Here is a 16,475-nt window from a genome sequence, read left to right as displayed (position 1 = left end):
GGATTTTTTTTTTTGAGCAGATGGTAGAGGGGTTGGAACATAATTACAAATATTTTGTAGATGGCAAATTGACTGCAATAAGCCCAAACAGAGATAATATTTGACTTAAACATAATCATGTCAAACCTTTCTTACATTTGTTTCTCTACTATGCGTGGGAATATTTTAACAGATTTCTTCATGTAGAATCACTTGGAGCTGATATCCTGGTGTTTATATAGTTTTATGTACAACAATGAAAATTCCCCAAAATAAAACGTGATTGTTTTTTTTCTCAGAAAACTTGGGGGGCCAAATTAAACCACCTGTGTGCCAAATTGGGGAACCCTGCTCTAGTGCTATACCTTATTGGGACAGTGGTTAGGGTGCTTGTCATTGGTGCTGGTGGCCTGGGTTTGAGTCCTGATAGGAAAGTAACCCGACTCTCACACTCTTAGCAATATACAGTATGTTAATGTAATTATTTGGCCACGGTTACAACACATCTATTTTATCTAATAGAAATTAGTTTCTATTTTTGAATCGGTAGAATTCTACATAGCTGAGCATCTCAAAGAGAACTCTATTGTCTGTATGGAATTCACACCCACACATACAGAACCATGTAGAACAAACATGTCCAGATTAGAATCACATCAACTCTCGTCTAGCTGTAACATTGCTAATATGTGGTCGAAACATAGGCCAGGGGTAGTGTTGCTTCTGATAGAAACATAGGCCAGGGGTAGTGTTGCTTCTGATAGAAACATAGGCCAGGGGTAGTGTTGCTTCTGATAGAAACATAGGCCAGGGGTCATGTTGCTTCTGATAGAAACATAGGCCAGGGGTAGTGTTGCTTCTGATAGAAACATAGGCCAGGGGTAGTGTTGCTTCTGATAGAAACATAGGCCAGGGGTAGTGTTGCTTCTGATAGAAACATAGGCCAGGGATAGTGTTGCTTCTGATAGAAACATAGGCCAGGGGTAGTGTTGCTTCTGATAGAAACATAGGCCAGGGGTAGTGTTGCTTCTGATAGAAACATAGGCCAGGGGTAGTGTTGCTTCTGATAGAAACATAGGCCAGGGGTAGTGTTGCTTCTGATAGAAACATAGGCCAGGGGTAGTGTTGCTTCTGATAGAAACATAGGCCAGGGGTAGTGTTGCTTCTGATAGAAACATAGGCCAGGGGTAGTGTTGCTTCTGATAGAAACATAGGCCAGGGGTCATGTTGCTTCTGATAGAAACATAGGCCAGGGGTAGTGTTGCTTCTGATAGAAACATAGGCCAGGGGTAGTGTTGCTTCTGATAGAAACATAGGCCAGGGGTAGTGTTGCTTCTGATAGAAACATAGGCCAGGGGTAGTGTTGCTTCTGATAGAAACATAGGCCAGGGGTCATGTTGCTTCTGATAGAAACATAGGCCAGGGGTAGTGTTGCTTCTGATAGAAACATAGGCCAGGGGTAGTGTTGCTTCTGATAGAAACATAGGCCAGGGGTAGTGTTGCTTCTGATAGAAACATAGGCTAGGGGTAGTGTTGCTTCTGATAGAAACATAGGTCAGGGGTAGTGTTGCTTCTGATAGAAACATAGCCCAGGGGTAGTGTTGCTTCTGATAGAAACATAGCCCAGGGGTAGTGTTGCTTCTGATAGAAACATAGCCCAGGACATGGTTGCCATATTCTCAGAAATGTGTATATTTACAGCAGTATTTCTGTACTCTCACATTTGCCTTTTAAGCAAAGGTGATGATGCCCGCTAAACCAAAACAATATGTAACACAGAGTGCCATCTCTCAAATTGCAACAGAATCACTTGGGCCAAATCACAATATGTTAAACGGGCAATCTGGGGCCTCCAGTGTGGCGCAGTGGTCTAACGCACTGCATCGCAGTGCTAGCTCTGCCAGTAGAAATCCTGGTTTGAGTCCAGGCTCTGTCGCAGACAGCCGCGACTGGGAGACCCATGGGGTGGCGCACAATTGGCCCAGCGTTGTTCGGGTTGTTGGTGGATCGATTTATTTAGAAAGAAAGCAATGCACATTTGAACACTTGCTTGTAGATTTGCTGTAGATGTTATGATCGTGCCAACGTGCACTATGTCCGCTCACACACACGCCAGTCCCCTTCAAAATGTCAACAATGGTACAGGGTTTTGATTGGAATCTATTTCCACGCTGATGCTTGGACCAGGATCTACTGCACTGACACTTGGACAGGGACGAAACGCACAGACATAATACTTATATCACAAGAGAGAAAAGTAGGCTAACTCAACCACAAGGGAATCCGCTCTGGAAAATGAATAACCAACTAAACCATTTTTGCATAAAAAAATTCTAGAGCAGGGGGTTTAGGTTAGGTCCTTTTCTTAAATACAGTCTCGACCTAATGTTGAATATGCAAACAGATTTGACAAAAACAAATCAGGAATATGAGTGAAAGCCATGGGGAAAGCTATGGGAGATTGTGGGATGTGGTTGAGGCCTAGAAAGATGCTGGTTGCATAGAGTATAGGCCTAATTTCATGTCATTTTGTTATTTCTAAAACACATAAATAGACCATATATAGTTAACATTAAATTGAATACTTAAGATGCCATAGATTTTCGGGATCTTATTAAATAATGGTTTATGTTCTATAATTCAGCCAATATTCTTCCATTATGCAGCTGTTACTGTATATTGATCAGAACTGTATTTTTGACCTTTTATACATTTATACGACTGTTGCTAGTGACACACTTACCACAGTACGGCCAGCTGTTTGTCTTCCTGTCTGGCCCCAGGACCAGAGTGGTTCTTCAGCCTCATGGCATACCTGACAACACCAGAGGATCACTGTAAAAGTGGGTGTATGTGTGTGTGTGTGTGTGTGTGTGTGTGTGTGTGTGTGTGTGTGTGTGTGCACATGTGTGTGTGTGTGTGTGTGTGTGTGTGTGTGCACATGTGGTGTGTGCACATGTGTGTGTGTGTGTGTGTGCACATGTGTGTGTGTGTGCACATGTGTGTGTGTGTGTGCACATGTGTGTGTGTGTGCACATGTGTGTGTGTGTGCACATGTGTGTGTGTGTGTGTGTGTGCACATGTGTGTGTGTGTATCTCACCTGATGAGCTCTACCGTCTCTGTGTACATGGTATAGGGTGACTTGTCCTCCAGTGGTCCCTCCTCCATAGCTTTGCCACACTCCATGAAGGAGAGAGCAGCATCCACATAGTTCACTGCCTTCCCCAGCTTATCCACCTGAGACAGAGACAGAGAGAGACATTTTGCAAGTGATATGTGAGATAAAAAAGATTGGGAGAGATGGGAGCTCTCTCTAGCCACTTAATCAAGTAATTTCATGACAGGGTCCAATCAAATGTCGACCGCATTATCTACCAAGAGAATTCTCTTCGATTATAATCACAGCCGTATATATTCCCCCCCAAGCAGACACATTGATGGCTCTGAACGAACTTTATTTGACTCTTTGCAAACTGGAATCTCTACATCCTGAGGCTGCATTCATTGTAGCTGGGGATTTTAACAAGGCTAATCTGAAAACAAGACTCCCTAAATTGTATCAGCATATCGATTGCGCAACTAGGGCTGAAAAAACCTTGGATCATTGTTACTCTAACTTCCGCGACGCATATAAGGCCCTGCCCCGCCCTCCTTTCGGAAAAGCTGACCACGACTCCATTTTGCTGATCCCTGCCTACAGACAGAAACTAAAACAAGAGGCTCCCACGCTGAGGTCTGTCCAACGCTGGTCCGACCAAGCTGATTCCACACTCCAAGACTGCTTCCATCACGTGGACTGGGATATGTTTCGTATTGCGTCAGATAACAACATTGACGAATACGCTGATTCGGTGTGCGAGTTCATTAGAACGTGCGTTGAAGATGTCGTTCCCATAGCAACGATTAAAACATTCCCTAACCAGAAACCGTGGATTGATGGCATCATTCGCATGAAACTGAAAGCGCGAACCACTGCTTTTAATCAGGGCAAGGTGACTGGTAACATGACCGAATACAAACAGTGCAGCTATTCCCTCCGCAAGGCTATCAAACAAGCTAAGCGTCAGTATAGAGACAAAGTAGAATCTCAATTCAACGGCTCAGACACAAGACGTATGTGTCAGGGTCTACAGTCAATCACGGACTACAAGAAGAAAACCAGCCCAGTCACTGACCAGGATGTCTTGCTCCCAGAACGACTAAATCACTTTTTTGCCCGCTTTGAGGACAATACAGTGCCACTGACACGGCCTGCAACGAAAACATGCGAACTCTCCTTCACTGCAGCCGAGGTGAGTAAAACATTTAAACGTGTTAACCCTCGCAAGGCTGCAGGCCCAGACGGCATCCCCAGCCACGCCCTCAGAGCATGCGCAGACCAGCTGGCCGGTGTGTTCACGGACATATTCAATCAATCCCTATACCAGTCTGCTGTTCCCACATGCTTCAAGAGGGCCACCATTGTTCCTGTTCCCAAGTGAGCTAAGGTAACTGAGCTAAACGACTACCGCCCCGTAGCACTCACTTCCGTCATCATGAAGTGCTTTGAGAGACTAGTCAAGGACCATATCACCTCCACCCTACCTGACACCCTAGACCCACTCCAATTTGCTTACCGCCCAAATAGGTCCACAGACGATGCAATCTCAACCACACTCCACACTGCCCTAACCCATCTGGACAAGAGGAATACCTATGTGAGAATGCTGTTCATCGACTACAGCTCGGCATTCAACACCATAGTACCCTCCAAGCTCGTCATCAAGCTCGAGACCCTGGGTCTCGACCCCGCCCTGTGCAACTGGGTACTGGACTTCCTGACGGGCCGCCCCCAGGTGGTGAGGATAGGCAACAACATCTCCACCCCGCTGATCCTCAACACTGGGGCCCCACAAGGGTGCGTTCTGAGCCCTCTCCTGTACTCCCTGTTCACCCACGACTGCGTGGCCACGCACGCCTCCAACTCAATCATCAAGTTTGCGGACGACACAACAGTGGTAGGCTTGATTACCAACAACGACGAGACGGCCTACAGGGAGGAGGTGAGGGCCCTCGGAGTGTGGTGTCAGGAAAATAACCTCACACTCAACGTCAACAAAACTAAGGAGATGATTGTGGACTTCAGGAAACAGCAGAGGGAACACCCCCCTGTCCACATCGATGGAACAGTAGTGGAGAGGGTAGTAAGTTTTAAGTTCCTCGGCATACACATCACAGACAAACTGAATTGGTCCACTCACACAGACAGCATCGTGAAGAAGGCGCAGCAGCGCCTCTTCAACCTCAGGAGGCTGAAGAAATTCGGCTTGTCACCAAAAGCACTCACAAACTTCTACAGATGCACAATCGAGAGCATCCTGGCGGGCTGTATCACTGCCTGGTACGGCAACTGCTCCGCCCACAACCGTAAGGCTCTCCAGAGGGTAGTGAGGTCTGCACAACGCATCACCGGGGGCAAACTACCTGCCCTCCAGGACACCTACACCACCCGATGTTACAGGAAGGCCATAAAGATCATCAAGGACAACAACCACCCGAGCCACTGCCTGTTCACCCCGCTATCATCCAGAAGGCGAGGTCAGTACAGGTGCATCAAAGCTGGGACCGAGAGACTGAAAAACAGCTTCTATCTCAAGGCCATCAGACTGTTAAACAGCCACCACTAACATTGAGTGGCTGCTGCCAACACACTGACTCAACTCCAGCCACTTTAATAATGGGAATTGATGGGAAATTATGTAAAATATATCACTAGCCACTTTAAACAATGCTACCTAATATAATGTTTACATACCCTACATTATTCATCTCATATGTATACGTATATACTGTACTCTATATCATCTACTGCATCCTTATGTAATACATGTATCACTAGCCACTTTAACTATGCCACTTTGTTTACATACTAATCTCATATGTATATACTGTACTCGATACCATCTACTGTATCTTGCCTAAGCTGCTCTGTACCATCACTCATTCATATATCTTTATGTACATATTCTTTATCCCCTTACACTGTGTATAAGACAGTAGTTGTTTTTTTTGGAATTGTTAGTTAGATTACTTGTTGGATTATTACTGCATTGTCGGAACTAGAAGCACAAGCATTTCGCTACACTCGCATTAACATCTGCTAACCATGTGTATGTGACAAATAAAATTGGATTTGATTTGATTTTAAACCAGCTGTAAAGTTGTACTAATTGTCCTAGACATCTTTAAAACATTTGTAACTGTCCTATTTCAGTGTTAGAACAGTCCCTCTGGTCCTGACCCAGTCCTAACCCAGTCTTACCATGGCATCTGCACGGTGCTTCATTCTCTTGGCCTCATGCATGTAGTACTCAGCATGGTGTGGGCTAGATAGGGATGGAGAGAGAGAGAGAGAGAGAGAGAGAGAGAGAGAATAGTAAATGTCAGACACATGTTACTGTGTGACAGCTACAGACTGCTTCTGGTGGTATATGTTGGGCTGTAGAATGTGGTCATGAGGACCAAAAGGGGTCTAATTTTAGTCAGTCAGTCACTCACGGTTCATGGTTGAGTACAGTTCCTCTCTGGCTCCCTGCCCGTTGTAAAGGAGGTCCCCAGGATTCACACATGTGTGGGGGCTTCCCTGACACACCTACACACTCCACCTCCATCTTAGCATGGTTCCTGGGCACCTCACTGTTTGTGTAGTGCTGCACTGGGGGCTGTGTTTTGATGGGAGGCTTGGTGGGGTCCGGGGTGTCAGAGAGAGGGGACAGGGGGGACAGTGGCCTCTTACTGTCTAGGTAGTCCTCCAAGAACCTGCTCACACATATACCCCCACACCCAAAGACACAGTCAGTACTTTTTACAGTCTGTATGCCTGTTTTATGTATGAGTGGGTATAAGTGTTTATGAGAGTGTGTATAAGTGTTTATGAGAGTGTGTATAAGTGTGTATGAGAATGTGTATGAGAGTGTGAGTTCCAGTCTCACCTGTTGTGTCTGGCATCTGTGTGGGGGTCTAGACATCTGTTAGCTGTAGACTCTGTGTGGGCTGAGGAGCCGTTGGTTTGGGAGTTACTCCGATTACTGACTCTGTTAGCTGTAGACTCTGTGTGGGCTGAGGGGCCGTTGGTTTGGGAGTTACTCCTCTTACTCTCTCTGTTAGCTGTAGACTCTGTGTGGGCTGAGGGGCCGTTGGTTTGGGAGTTACTCCGATTACTCACTCTGTTAGCTGTAGACTCTGTGTGGGCTGAGGGGCCGTTGGTTTGGGAGTTACTCCTCTTACTCTCTCTGTTAGCTGTAGACTCTGTGTGGGCTGAGGGGCCATTGGTGTGGGAGTTACTCCGCTTACTCTCTCTGTTAGCTGTAGACTCTGTGTGGGCTGAGGGGCCGTTGGTTTGGGAGTTACTCCGATTACTCACTCTGTTAGCTGTAGACTCTGTGTGGGCTGAGGGGCCGTTGGTTTGGGAGTTACTCCTCTTACTCTCTCTGTTAGCTGTAGACTCTGTGTGGGCTGAGGGGCCATTGGTGTGGGAGTTACTCCACTTACTCACTCTGTTAGCTGTAGACTCTGTGTGGGCTGAGGGGCCATTGGTGTTGGAGTTACTCCGCTTACTCTCTCTGTGGTGCTGGATTCCATTCTCTGACTAGGAAGAAACACAGACATTATAGTTGAACAACGGACACCAGGCCACTATTGTTCTAAAGCAACAGTGATGGACACCAGGCTACTATTGTTCTAAAGCAACAGTGATGGACACCAGGCTACTATTGTTCTAAAGCAACAGTGATGGACACCAGGCTACTATTGTTCTAAAGCAACAGTGATGGACACCAGGCTACTATTGTTCTAAAGCAACAGTGATGGACACCAGGCTACTATAGTTCTAAAGCAACAGTGATGGACACCAGGCTACTATTGTTCTAAAGCAACAGTGATGGACACCAGGCTACTATAGTTCTAAAGCAACAGTGATGGACACCAGGCTACTATAGTTCTAAAGCAACAGTGATGGACACCAGGCTACTATTGTTCTAAAGCAACAGTGATGGACACCAGGCTACTATTGTTCTAAAGCAACAGTGATGGACACCAGGCTACTATTGTTCTAAAGCAACAGTGATGGACACCAGGCTATTGCAATTCTTCTGAAGCAACATCACGGATTTCAGGGTATTGCAGTTCTGAAGCAACATCACGGATTTCAGGGTATTGCAGTTCTGAAGCAACATCACCAGAGATGTCGTGGAGAGTAAACAGCATTTACCACTACATCACGGACACCAGCCTATTGTATTTCGGAATCAACAGTGACCTCAGGTCTCAGTAAAGGGTGACATTAATATTCCATGATAAACTAGCTACAGTACAACTACCTTGTTTACACATAAGTTATGAAGAGAAAAAGAGAAATGTGTGTTACCTTCCGTTTCCTCCTGCTGTCTCCTCCCTCTGTCTCTGGGGTGTACAGGTGTCTCATGGCCTCTTTTTGCTTGGAAGAGGAAGAGGAGGGGTGTTTGTGAGAGGCTGGGGTGTCTGTCGTAGTATCAGGCACTCTGCTGAGCAGGGAGAGGTTTAACTGCACCACCAGATTCCTCAGGCCTCGGTGTGAGGATGGGGCTTGCTCACTACGCCCAAACGGGACCAAGGTGTAGAGTTTCTGCTTTGCCTGGCTCTGCGGCCCGTGGTCTTGGTTGGATGTGGCAGTGGGGTAGAGCACTCCTGGCCTGATGTCTGAAGGCCTCCCAGGGCCCTGGTGCCCTCTCCTGGGGATGGGACGCTGGCTGGACGTGGAGTCGGCTGGGACTTTGGCGACGTTGGGAGGCAGACTGGGCTCCGAGTCGGACTCTGATGAGGAAGATGATGAAGAAGAGGAATCTGTGGAAGGGATGACAGGTGTGGGGGAGGAGGGCGACGGCGGAAGGGAAGGGTCCGGCTGAGACTCTCTCTCTTCCTCCTCACTCTTCCTCCTCCTCTTTTTCTTAGTCCCGGGGCGTTGTGGATCAATGGGATTGCGGTGTCGCTCGCTGTTGGTGTGAGGTCTCTGCTTGGGCTGGACGGCCTGCCATTCACCTCTCTGCTGCTCCTTCCTCCTCCTCCTCTTCTCCTCCTTCTCTCTCTCCTCCCTCCTCCTCTTTCTCTCCTCTACGTCCTCTTCCTCCTCTGAACTCTGGACCCAGGGGCGTCTTAGCAACTTATCCTCTGCCAGTCTTCTCTCTCCCTGTTTCTCTCCTGGCCTCTCTCCCGGTCTCTCTACATTACCCCGCCCCCTTCCCTCTGCCTGCCTGTCTGCCTTCCTGTCTGCTGCCTGGGTCTCTCTCCGGTTGTCCACCTCCCGTTCTCTCTCCCTGGATTGGGGCTTCCTCTGTGGAGGCTTTGGGTGGGGAGCAGTGTTCTCCCGGGACTTGACTTTGGGTATAGGACTGGGGCTGGATCTAGAGCTAGGCCCAGAACCAGATTTGGAGATCGGCCGAGAATGTGGCTTGGGACTCGATTTGGAACTGCGACCAACTCTGCTGCTGGGCTCTCTGCTAGGGTCTGCGGGAGGTAAGGTCTTGGCCCTGGGTGTGGGACTGGGACTAGTACTGAGGCTGGTTGTCAAACTAGGCCCAAACTTGGGCCTGGGTTTGGAGTTGGAATTGTGGCTGAGTCTGCTACTCTCCTTGGGCCTTTGTCCAGAGGTTGTTAGTTGTTGGCTGGTTTTGAGTGCTAGGATGGGGTTGTGTTTCAACCTAGGCTGAGAATGAAGCCTGGGACTGGAGTTGGGACTAGGTCTGGGTCTGTGGCTTGGCTCAGTGCTCAGCGCAGGGGCTGCCTTGGCTGTAATCTTGGGAGTGGGAACAGATTGGCTCTGTTTGGGTTTAGGCCTGGAGCCGTGCTGAAGTGGAGGCTGGGGAGAGGAACTGTGCCTCAGTTTGCTCTTGGACTCAAAGCTGGGAGCAGGTGCGATCCTGATTTTGGGTCTATGGCTCGGGCTGGATGTTAAGCTAGGCCGCGTGAGAGGCCTGAAGCTTTCCTGAAGAAGACTCCGAACCTGAGGATAGTGACGGGAGCTAGACTGAGTAAGGCTGGGACTAGGACTCTTAGGGGGGTGTCGGGGTATGGGGCTAGGGTCACGGTTGGCTCTGGGGCTGAGGCAGGGACTCAGACAGACACTGGGGACCGGGCTAAGGATGGGGCTGTGTCTTGGGCTGTGGCAAGGACTGGGACAGGGGCTGTAGCCAGGGCTAGGCCGAGGGCTAGGCCGAGGGCTAGGCCGAGGGCTATGCCTGGGGCTGTAGTTGAAGTGTGGGCTGGGAACAGGACTCTGGCCGGGGCTGTAGTCCTCTCTGGTCCCCCAGGATCTGGCTGGAGACGGGGCTCTGTGGGGGTTTGGGGAGGGCAAGCTGTGTTCTGTAGCTCTCTGGGTGTGGTCACGGTTGCTGGAATCCCAGGAGGAGGATTTTTTTCGGACTTTCTTCAGCCACTTATCCAGCTGCCACTGAGTGGTGGGGGGGTGATCTGTCTGAGAAAAGAGAGGAGGATGGAGAGGGATGACATATTTAAGGAGAGAGGAATGAGTAGAGAAACAGTCCAGTAGGAACAGCAAAGGAGAGGGATCATGCTTTTTGTGAAGAACAAGTCAGGTTGACTTTGATACATTCACATTGGTTTTAAACACTAACTTCCACTGTCAGTAACTTGCAGAAAGTGATTGAACTATATTCAATGAAAACAGGGGTTAAGCCAAAAACAACAATCTTGCTGAGCAGCAAGAAACACTATTTATAAATATACAGATGAGCTTTTCCCCACAAAAATATTGATATGTTGAATGGTCAGTGCAATATATATATATATATATATTTATAAGAAAACTCCATGTTTAATAAAGTTGTGTAAGGAGGGGAACAGGAGGGAAGGAGGAAGAGAAGGATCTGTTGTTTGCTCACTTCTTTCTGTGAAGAGAGAGAGAATTCTGAAGGGGAGGGAGGGATAGAGTACGGAATGAGAGAGAGGAGAATGAGAGAGAGGAGAATGAGAGAGAGGATAATGAGAGAGAGGAGAATGAGAGAGGAGAATGAGAGAGATGAGAATGAGAGAGGAGAATGAGAGAGGAGAATGAGAGAGAGGAGAATGAGAGAGATGAGAATGAGAGAGAGGAGAATGAGAGAGTGGAGAATGAGAGAGAGGAGAATGAGAGAGAGGAGAATGAGAGAGGAGAATGAGAGAGGAGAATGAGAGAGATGAGAATGAGAGAGGAGAATGAGAGAGAGGAGAATGAGAGAGGAGAATGAGAGAGTGGAGAATGAGAGAGGAAGCAACAGTGACAGGGGTAAATGATAGATTCCCTGAAAAAATATGACACACACTGGAATATTTCAAAACACAAAACACACTCAAAACCATACAAACAGTACCCACATTTCTTACTCACAGTCCCAGCTTCATTCTTATCACCACTGTCAAAACTGCAATTTTCTAAACTGCTCTAATCTACACTGCACACGTACATTAAGACAACGCACTGTCAAAACTACCACTCGTTCAACCAGAGTCTAAGAAGACCAGTTTTAAAAACAGTGGCTGCTTCTTCAACCTTCCTTCCTTTTCTACTTTCTCTGGAATCTACACACATCTGCCCTGACAGACGTTACCCCCCCGCCCACACACACACATGCTGTTTATTCTGCCTAACAACTCACTCATTAATCAAGAAAGAATAGAAGAGCTTTAAAAAGAAGAGGATATACTCACTGGTGGAGGGTACAATTACTTTCCTACTCTCTAATTATTTTCTATTTTTTCCTCTCTCCCCCCCCCCTTCTCTACCCTTCTCTCTCCACCCCTCTCTCCAGTAGCTGACCAGAGCTAATTTAAACTACTCCTCTACTCAACCACTGCTCTCCTCCCAGGTCACGCCCCCTCCCAGGTCACGCCCCCTCCCAGGTCACCCCCTTCCCCTCACCCTCTTTTCCAGAGAAGACACTGCATCTCTTGTACCCTCTCTGTCCCCTCCCTCCCTGTCTCTAACTGGAGCTCTGGAGCGCTATCCCCCCCTCACTCCTCCTCCTTGGGAGACACTATAACGCTCATTCGCTCAACGTAGATGAAAAACACATGGGGCTCCCAACCCCGCACCACCACTCTCACTCCCACCACCTCTATAGGGGCCTGATATACTGCATGAATAGAGCCAGCTATGGTCATACACAGACACACAGGAGCTTCCATTCATACAGACAGGAGAAGCAGGTTTATCCTACTCAGCTCTCTCTGCATAGCTAACCTACACCCCCAACTGCTGTCCCCCTCCATTGACAATACACCCCCCCCACACACACACACACACCTCTCTCTCCCTCTCCAATTGAGAGAGAGAGTGGTCTGTCTATAAGCAGTGGTGTAAAGGTCCTTATAGGTCTCTCTCTACTGGGCATTTACATGCTTGTAACTCACTGCCAATGAAACTTCCATTTTAAAGTTGGTCTTACCTTTACTTTAGTGTAAGATAGTATAGCAGGGAGAGTCTGCTGTTGGTTATTAGTGTGGGAGAGACTGTCATGCTAACTACGTACTAACGCAATGTTAGCATGAAACCGAATCTCCGGGACTTCCAACTCCGATGGGCTTTCCTCTTTGGGACTGGGCTTGTTCACGTGACGCCCAAACTCTAATTCCTACAGCAACTCCCCTCACCCTGCACAACCCTCCCCCACCCCCTGCCTCCCCGTCCCCCTACATACCCCTCCCCTACCTCCCTCTCCTTGCATACCCCTCCCCGCCTCACCCAGAGAGAGAAAGAGAGAGCGAGAGAGAGAGAGAGAGAGCGAGAGAGAGACTTCTAAATGAGGGGAGGGAGAGAGAAAAAGGGGGAGGTAGAAAAAAGTGTGGAAGGGGCTAAAGGGAGAGAGAAAAATCTAGAAAGAAAGAGAATGAGAAACGCCATGAGAGAGAGGTAGCTAAAGAGAGAGAGATATGGTATACAGACAGACAGCAGTGTGACAGACAGTGATCGTGGTGGTACTACCTCCTCGGTGCAGCCGAGGGACTGAGCGTCGGTGGGTGTCCCAGGATCGGAGTGTGTTTCTGGGCTGGGGCTACGAAGGCGCTGGCTACTGCTCTCCTCCTCCGACTCACTGGAGGAGTCTGAGCCTGAAGAGTCTGAGCCTGAAGAGTCTGAGCATGAATGTCTCACCCTCCCACCATGTGTGTGTGTGTGCTGCTCTGACAGACTGTCAATCAATAAACACACACACCAGAAAGGGGGTCAGCTTAGACACAGAGACACACACAGAGACACACACAGAGACACACACAGAGACACACACAGAGACACACACACACACACACACACACACACACACACACACACACACACACACACACATACACAGATGCACGGGCACGCACAAACACGCATAGTTGCACGAACACACATACGGTACAAACAATTTGTGGACGCTCAAACTCGCTGGCCCTCTTCATTAATCACTATCAGTGTGCGTCTGTTTAAGAGTGACCAGGAGAAAGATAACATGGATTGGTCTACCATCCAACTGTCACATTCCACACCTTCATATTGCTTCCTGAAATAGAACAGGTGTAGACTTTACGGTGAAATGTTGACCTACAAGCCCTTCCCAACAGTGCAGAGTAAAAAACAAATCACTAAATAAAAAGGAAATAGTAATAAAAGAACAATAACAAGGCTCTATCCAAGGGGTTCCGGTAACAAGGCTCTATCTAAGGGGTTCCGGTAACAAGGCTCTATCTAAGGGGTTCCGGTAACAAGGCTCTATCTAAGGGGTTCCGGTAACAAGGCTCTATCTAAGGGGTTCCGGTAACAAGGCTCTATCCAAGGGTTTCTGGTAACAAGGCTCTATCTAAGGGGAACCGGTAACGAGGCTCTATCCAAGTGGTACCGGTAACAAGGCTGTATCCAGGGGGTACCGGTAACGAGGCTCTATCCAAGGGGTACCGATAACAAGGCTCTATCCAAGGGGTACCGGTAACGAGGCTCTATCCAAGGGGTACCGATAACAAGGCTCTATCCAATGGGTACTGGTAACGAGGCTCTATCCAAGGGGTACCGATAACAAGGCTCTATCCAAGGGGTACCGATAACAAGGCTCTATCCAAGGGGTACCGGTAACGAGGCTCTATCCAAGGGGTACCGATAACAAGGCTCTATCCAAGGGGTACTGGTAACGAGGCTCTATCCAAGGGGTACCGATAACAAGGCTCTATCCAAGGGGTACCGGTAACGAGGCTCTATCCAAGGGGTACCGATAACAAGGCTCTATCCAAGGGGTACCGATAACGAGGCTCTATCCAAGTGGTACCGGTAACGAGGCTCTATCCAAGGGGTACCGATAACGAGGCTCTATCCAAGGGGTTCCGGTAACAAGGCTCTATCCAAATGGTACCGGTAACAAGGCTCTATCCAAGTGGTACAGATAACAAGGCTCTATCCAAGGGGTACCGGTAACAAGGCTCTATCCAAGGGGTACCGGTAACAAGGCTCTATCCAAGGGGTTCCGTTAACAAGGCTCTATCCAAGGGGTTCTGGTAACAAGGCTCTATCCAAGGGGTTCCGGTAACAAGGCTCTATCCAAGGGGTTCCGGTAACGAGGCTCTATCCAAGGGGTACCGGTAACGAGGCTCTATCCAACGGGTACCGGTAACGAGGCTCTATCCAAGGGGTTCCGGTAACGAGGCTCTATCCAAATGGTACCGGTAAAAAGGCTCTATCCAAGTGGTACCGATAACAAGGCTCTATCCAAGGGGTACCGGTAACAAGGCTCTATCCAAGGGGTACCGGTAACAAGGCTCTATCCAAGGGGTTCCGGTAACAAGGCTCTATCCAAGGGGTTCCGGTAACAAGGCTCTATCCAAGGGGTTCCGGTAACAAGGCTCTATCCAAGTGGTACCGGTAACGAGGCTCTATCCAAGTGGTACCGGTAACGAGGCTCTATCCAAGTGGTACCGGTAAACAAGGCTCTATCCAAGGGGCACTGGTAATGAGTCAATGTGCAGGGGAACGAGGTAGTCTAGGTAACTACAGTAAAGGTAGTCAAGGTAACTGCGGTAGTATGTACATGTACTGTGGGTAGGGGTAAAAGTGACTAGACAATAAGGACAAACACACACAATGCAGTAGACACATCTAGTACCTATTGTTACCAGTCCAGGAGGCTGACTGCTCAGGGTCCTAGTAGAGAGATGACAGAAAAGGAAACAAGAGAGACTGGCATCATTCATTAGCGTGTAACCATGAGCAAGTAGTGTTAACCCTGTGCTGCCCATATTGACCTGCCATTGGATAGGTGAAAACAATATGTGACCCGTTTCAGGAAACTAGGTGCATGTCACTACTTCACAGGAGAGCCGTTTGAACATGAACTTTTTTTAAATTCAAAATGTGTTTTTTTTAGCAGAAATGCCGTCTCGATCTTGTAAACATTCATGTGCCTTAATTACAAACCTGTACGACGTTTGTAAATACAAATACAATTAAATTACAAGACTAGATAATTAAGCGACAGAGAAAGTCAGCAACCTTCCCACTAGCCATGATTGGCTGAGATAATGAGTGGGCTGGACATGCTGAGAGATGAGTTCGGATTGGTCTGCCTTAAAACACGCTTCTATCTATTTGAGCTGGTCATTATGTGAAGGTAATCCTGTCTACTGTATTGCATAGTAAAACTTAACAAAAGGCTCCACTATGAAAGTATCCATTTCAATAGAATGTCACTGCAACAGCTGTTTCAGAGCACTCTCGTCTGAGTGTACCAGAACGCAGAATAACTGATGAATTTACGAAGGCTGTCAACCGGTGGGTGTAGCTGGTGCATGGAAGTCAGGCGCAGGAGAGCAGAGATGAGTGGACTAAGCACTTTACTCAGGCAATTATTAAAACAGGTCGTAACCGCGTCACAAAAAATAAATGCCCAAAGAACAAGTGAGGCAGCACAAAGTACACACAACCAAGTACAAAGTACACACAACCAAGCACAAAGTACACACAACCAAGTACAAAGTACACACAACCAAGCACAAAGTACACACAACCAAGCACAAAGTACACACAACCAAGCACAAAGTACACACAACAAAGTACAAAGTACACACAACCAAGTTCAAAGTACACACAACCAAGCACAAAGTACACACAACCAAGTACAAAGTACACACAACCAAGCACAAAGTACACACAACCAAGTACAAAGTACACACAACCAAGCACAAAGTACACACAACCAAGTACAAAGTACACACAACCAAGTACAAAGTACACACAACCAAGCACAAAGTACACACAACCAAGTACAAAGTACACACAACCAAGTACAAAGTACACACAACCAAGTACAAAGTACACACAACCAAGTACAAAGTACACACAACCAGGTACAAAGTACCGGCTGCCACAAAGCACGGAACACAACAAAACCCGGCGTACACCAGCCGGAAGCGAACCCACCTGATAATAAACAATACCCCACACAGACATGGGGTGGGGGGGACA

At 47.8% G+C, this 16,475-nt stretch overlaps 1 protein-coding gene across 2 annotated transcripts in view; it reads right to left on the bottom strand.

The window, feature by feature from the left end:
- LOC112224601 (AF4/FMR2 family member 3-like) overlaps positions 1–16,475 on the bottom strand; it is a 62,403-nt gene that overhangs the window by 4,828 nt on the left and 41,100 nt on the right. For both annotated transcript variants that reach the window (XM_042319869.1, XM_042319870.1), the window contains 8 exons: positions 15,118–15,155; positions 12,972–13,176; positions 8,385–10,466; positions 6,952–7,607; positions 6,518–6,778; positions 6,282–6,345; positions 3,081–3,217; positions 2,723–2,794 (listed from right to left, as the gene is read on the bottom strand). In XM_042319869.1, coding sequence (XP_042175803.1) covers positions 2,723–2,794; positions 3,081–3,217; positions 6,282–6,345; positions 6,518–6,778; positions 6,952–7,607; positions 8,385–10,466; positions 12,972–13,176; positions 15,118–15,155 — 3,515 coding nt within the window. The remainder of the gene's footprint in view (positions 1–2,722; positions 2,795–3,080; positions 3,218–6,281; positions 6,346–6,517; positions 6,779–6,951; positions 7,608–8,384; positions 10,467–12,971; positions 13,177–15,117; positions 15,156–16,475) is intronic.

Source organism: Oncorhynchus tshawytscha, linkage group LG03 (genome assembly GCF_018296145.1).
Source record: "Oncorhynchus tshawytscha isolate Ot180627B linkage group LG03, Otsh_v2.0, whole genome shotgun sequence".
NCBI classification, from domain to species: Eukaryota; Metazoa; Chordata; class Actinopteri; order Salmoniformes; family Salmonidae; genus Oncorhynchus; species Oncorhynchus tshawytscha.
Note: the sequence above shows the minus strand (reverse complement) of the source record. Positions and strands in the feature narration are given on the sequence as shown.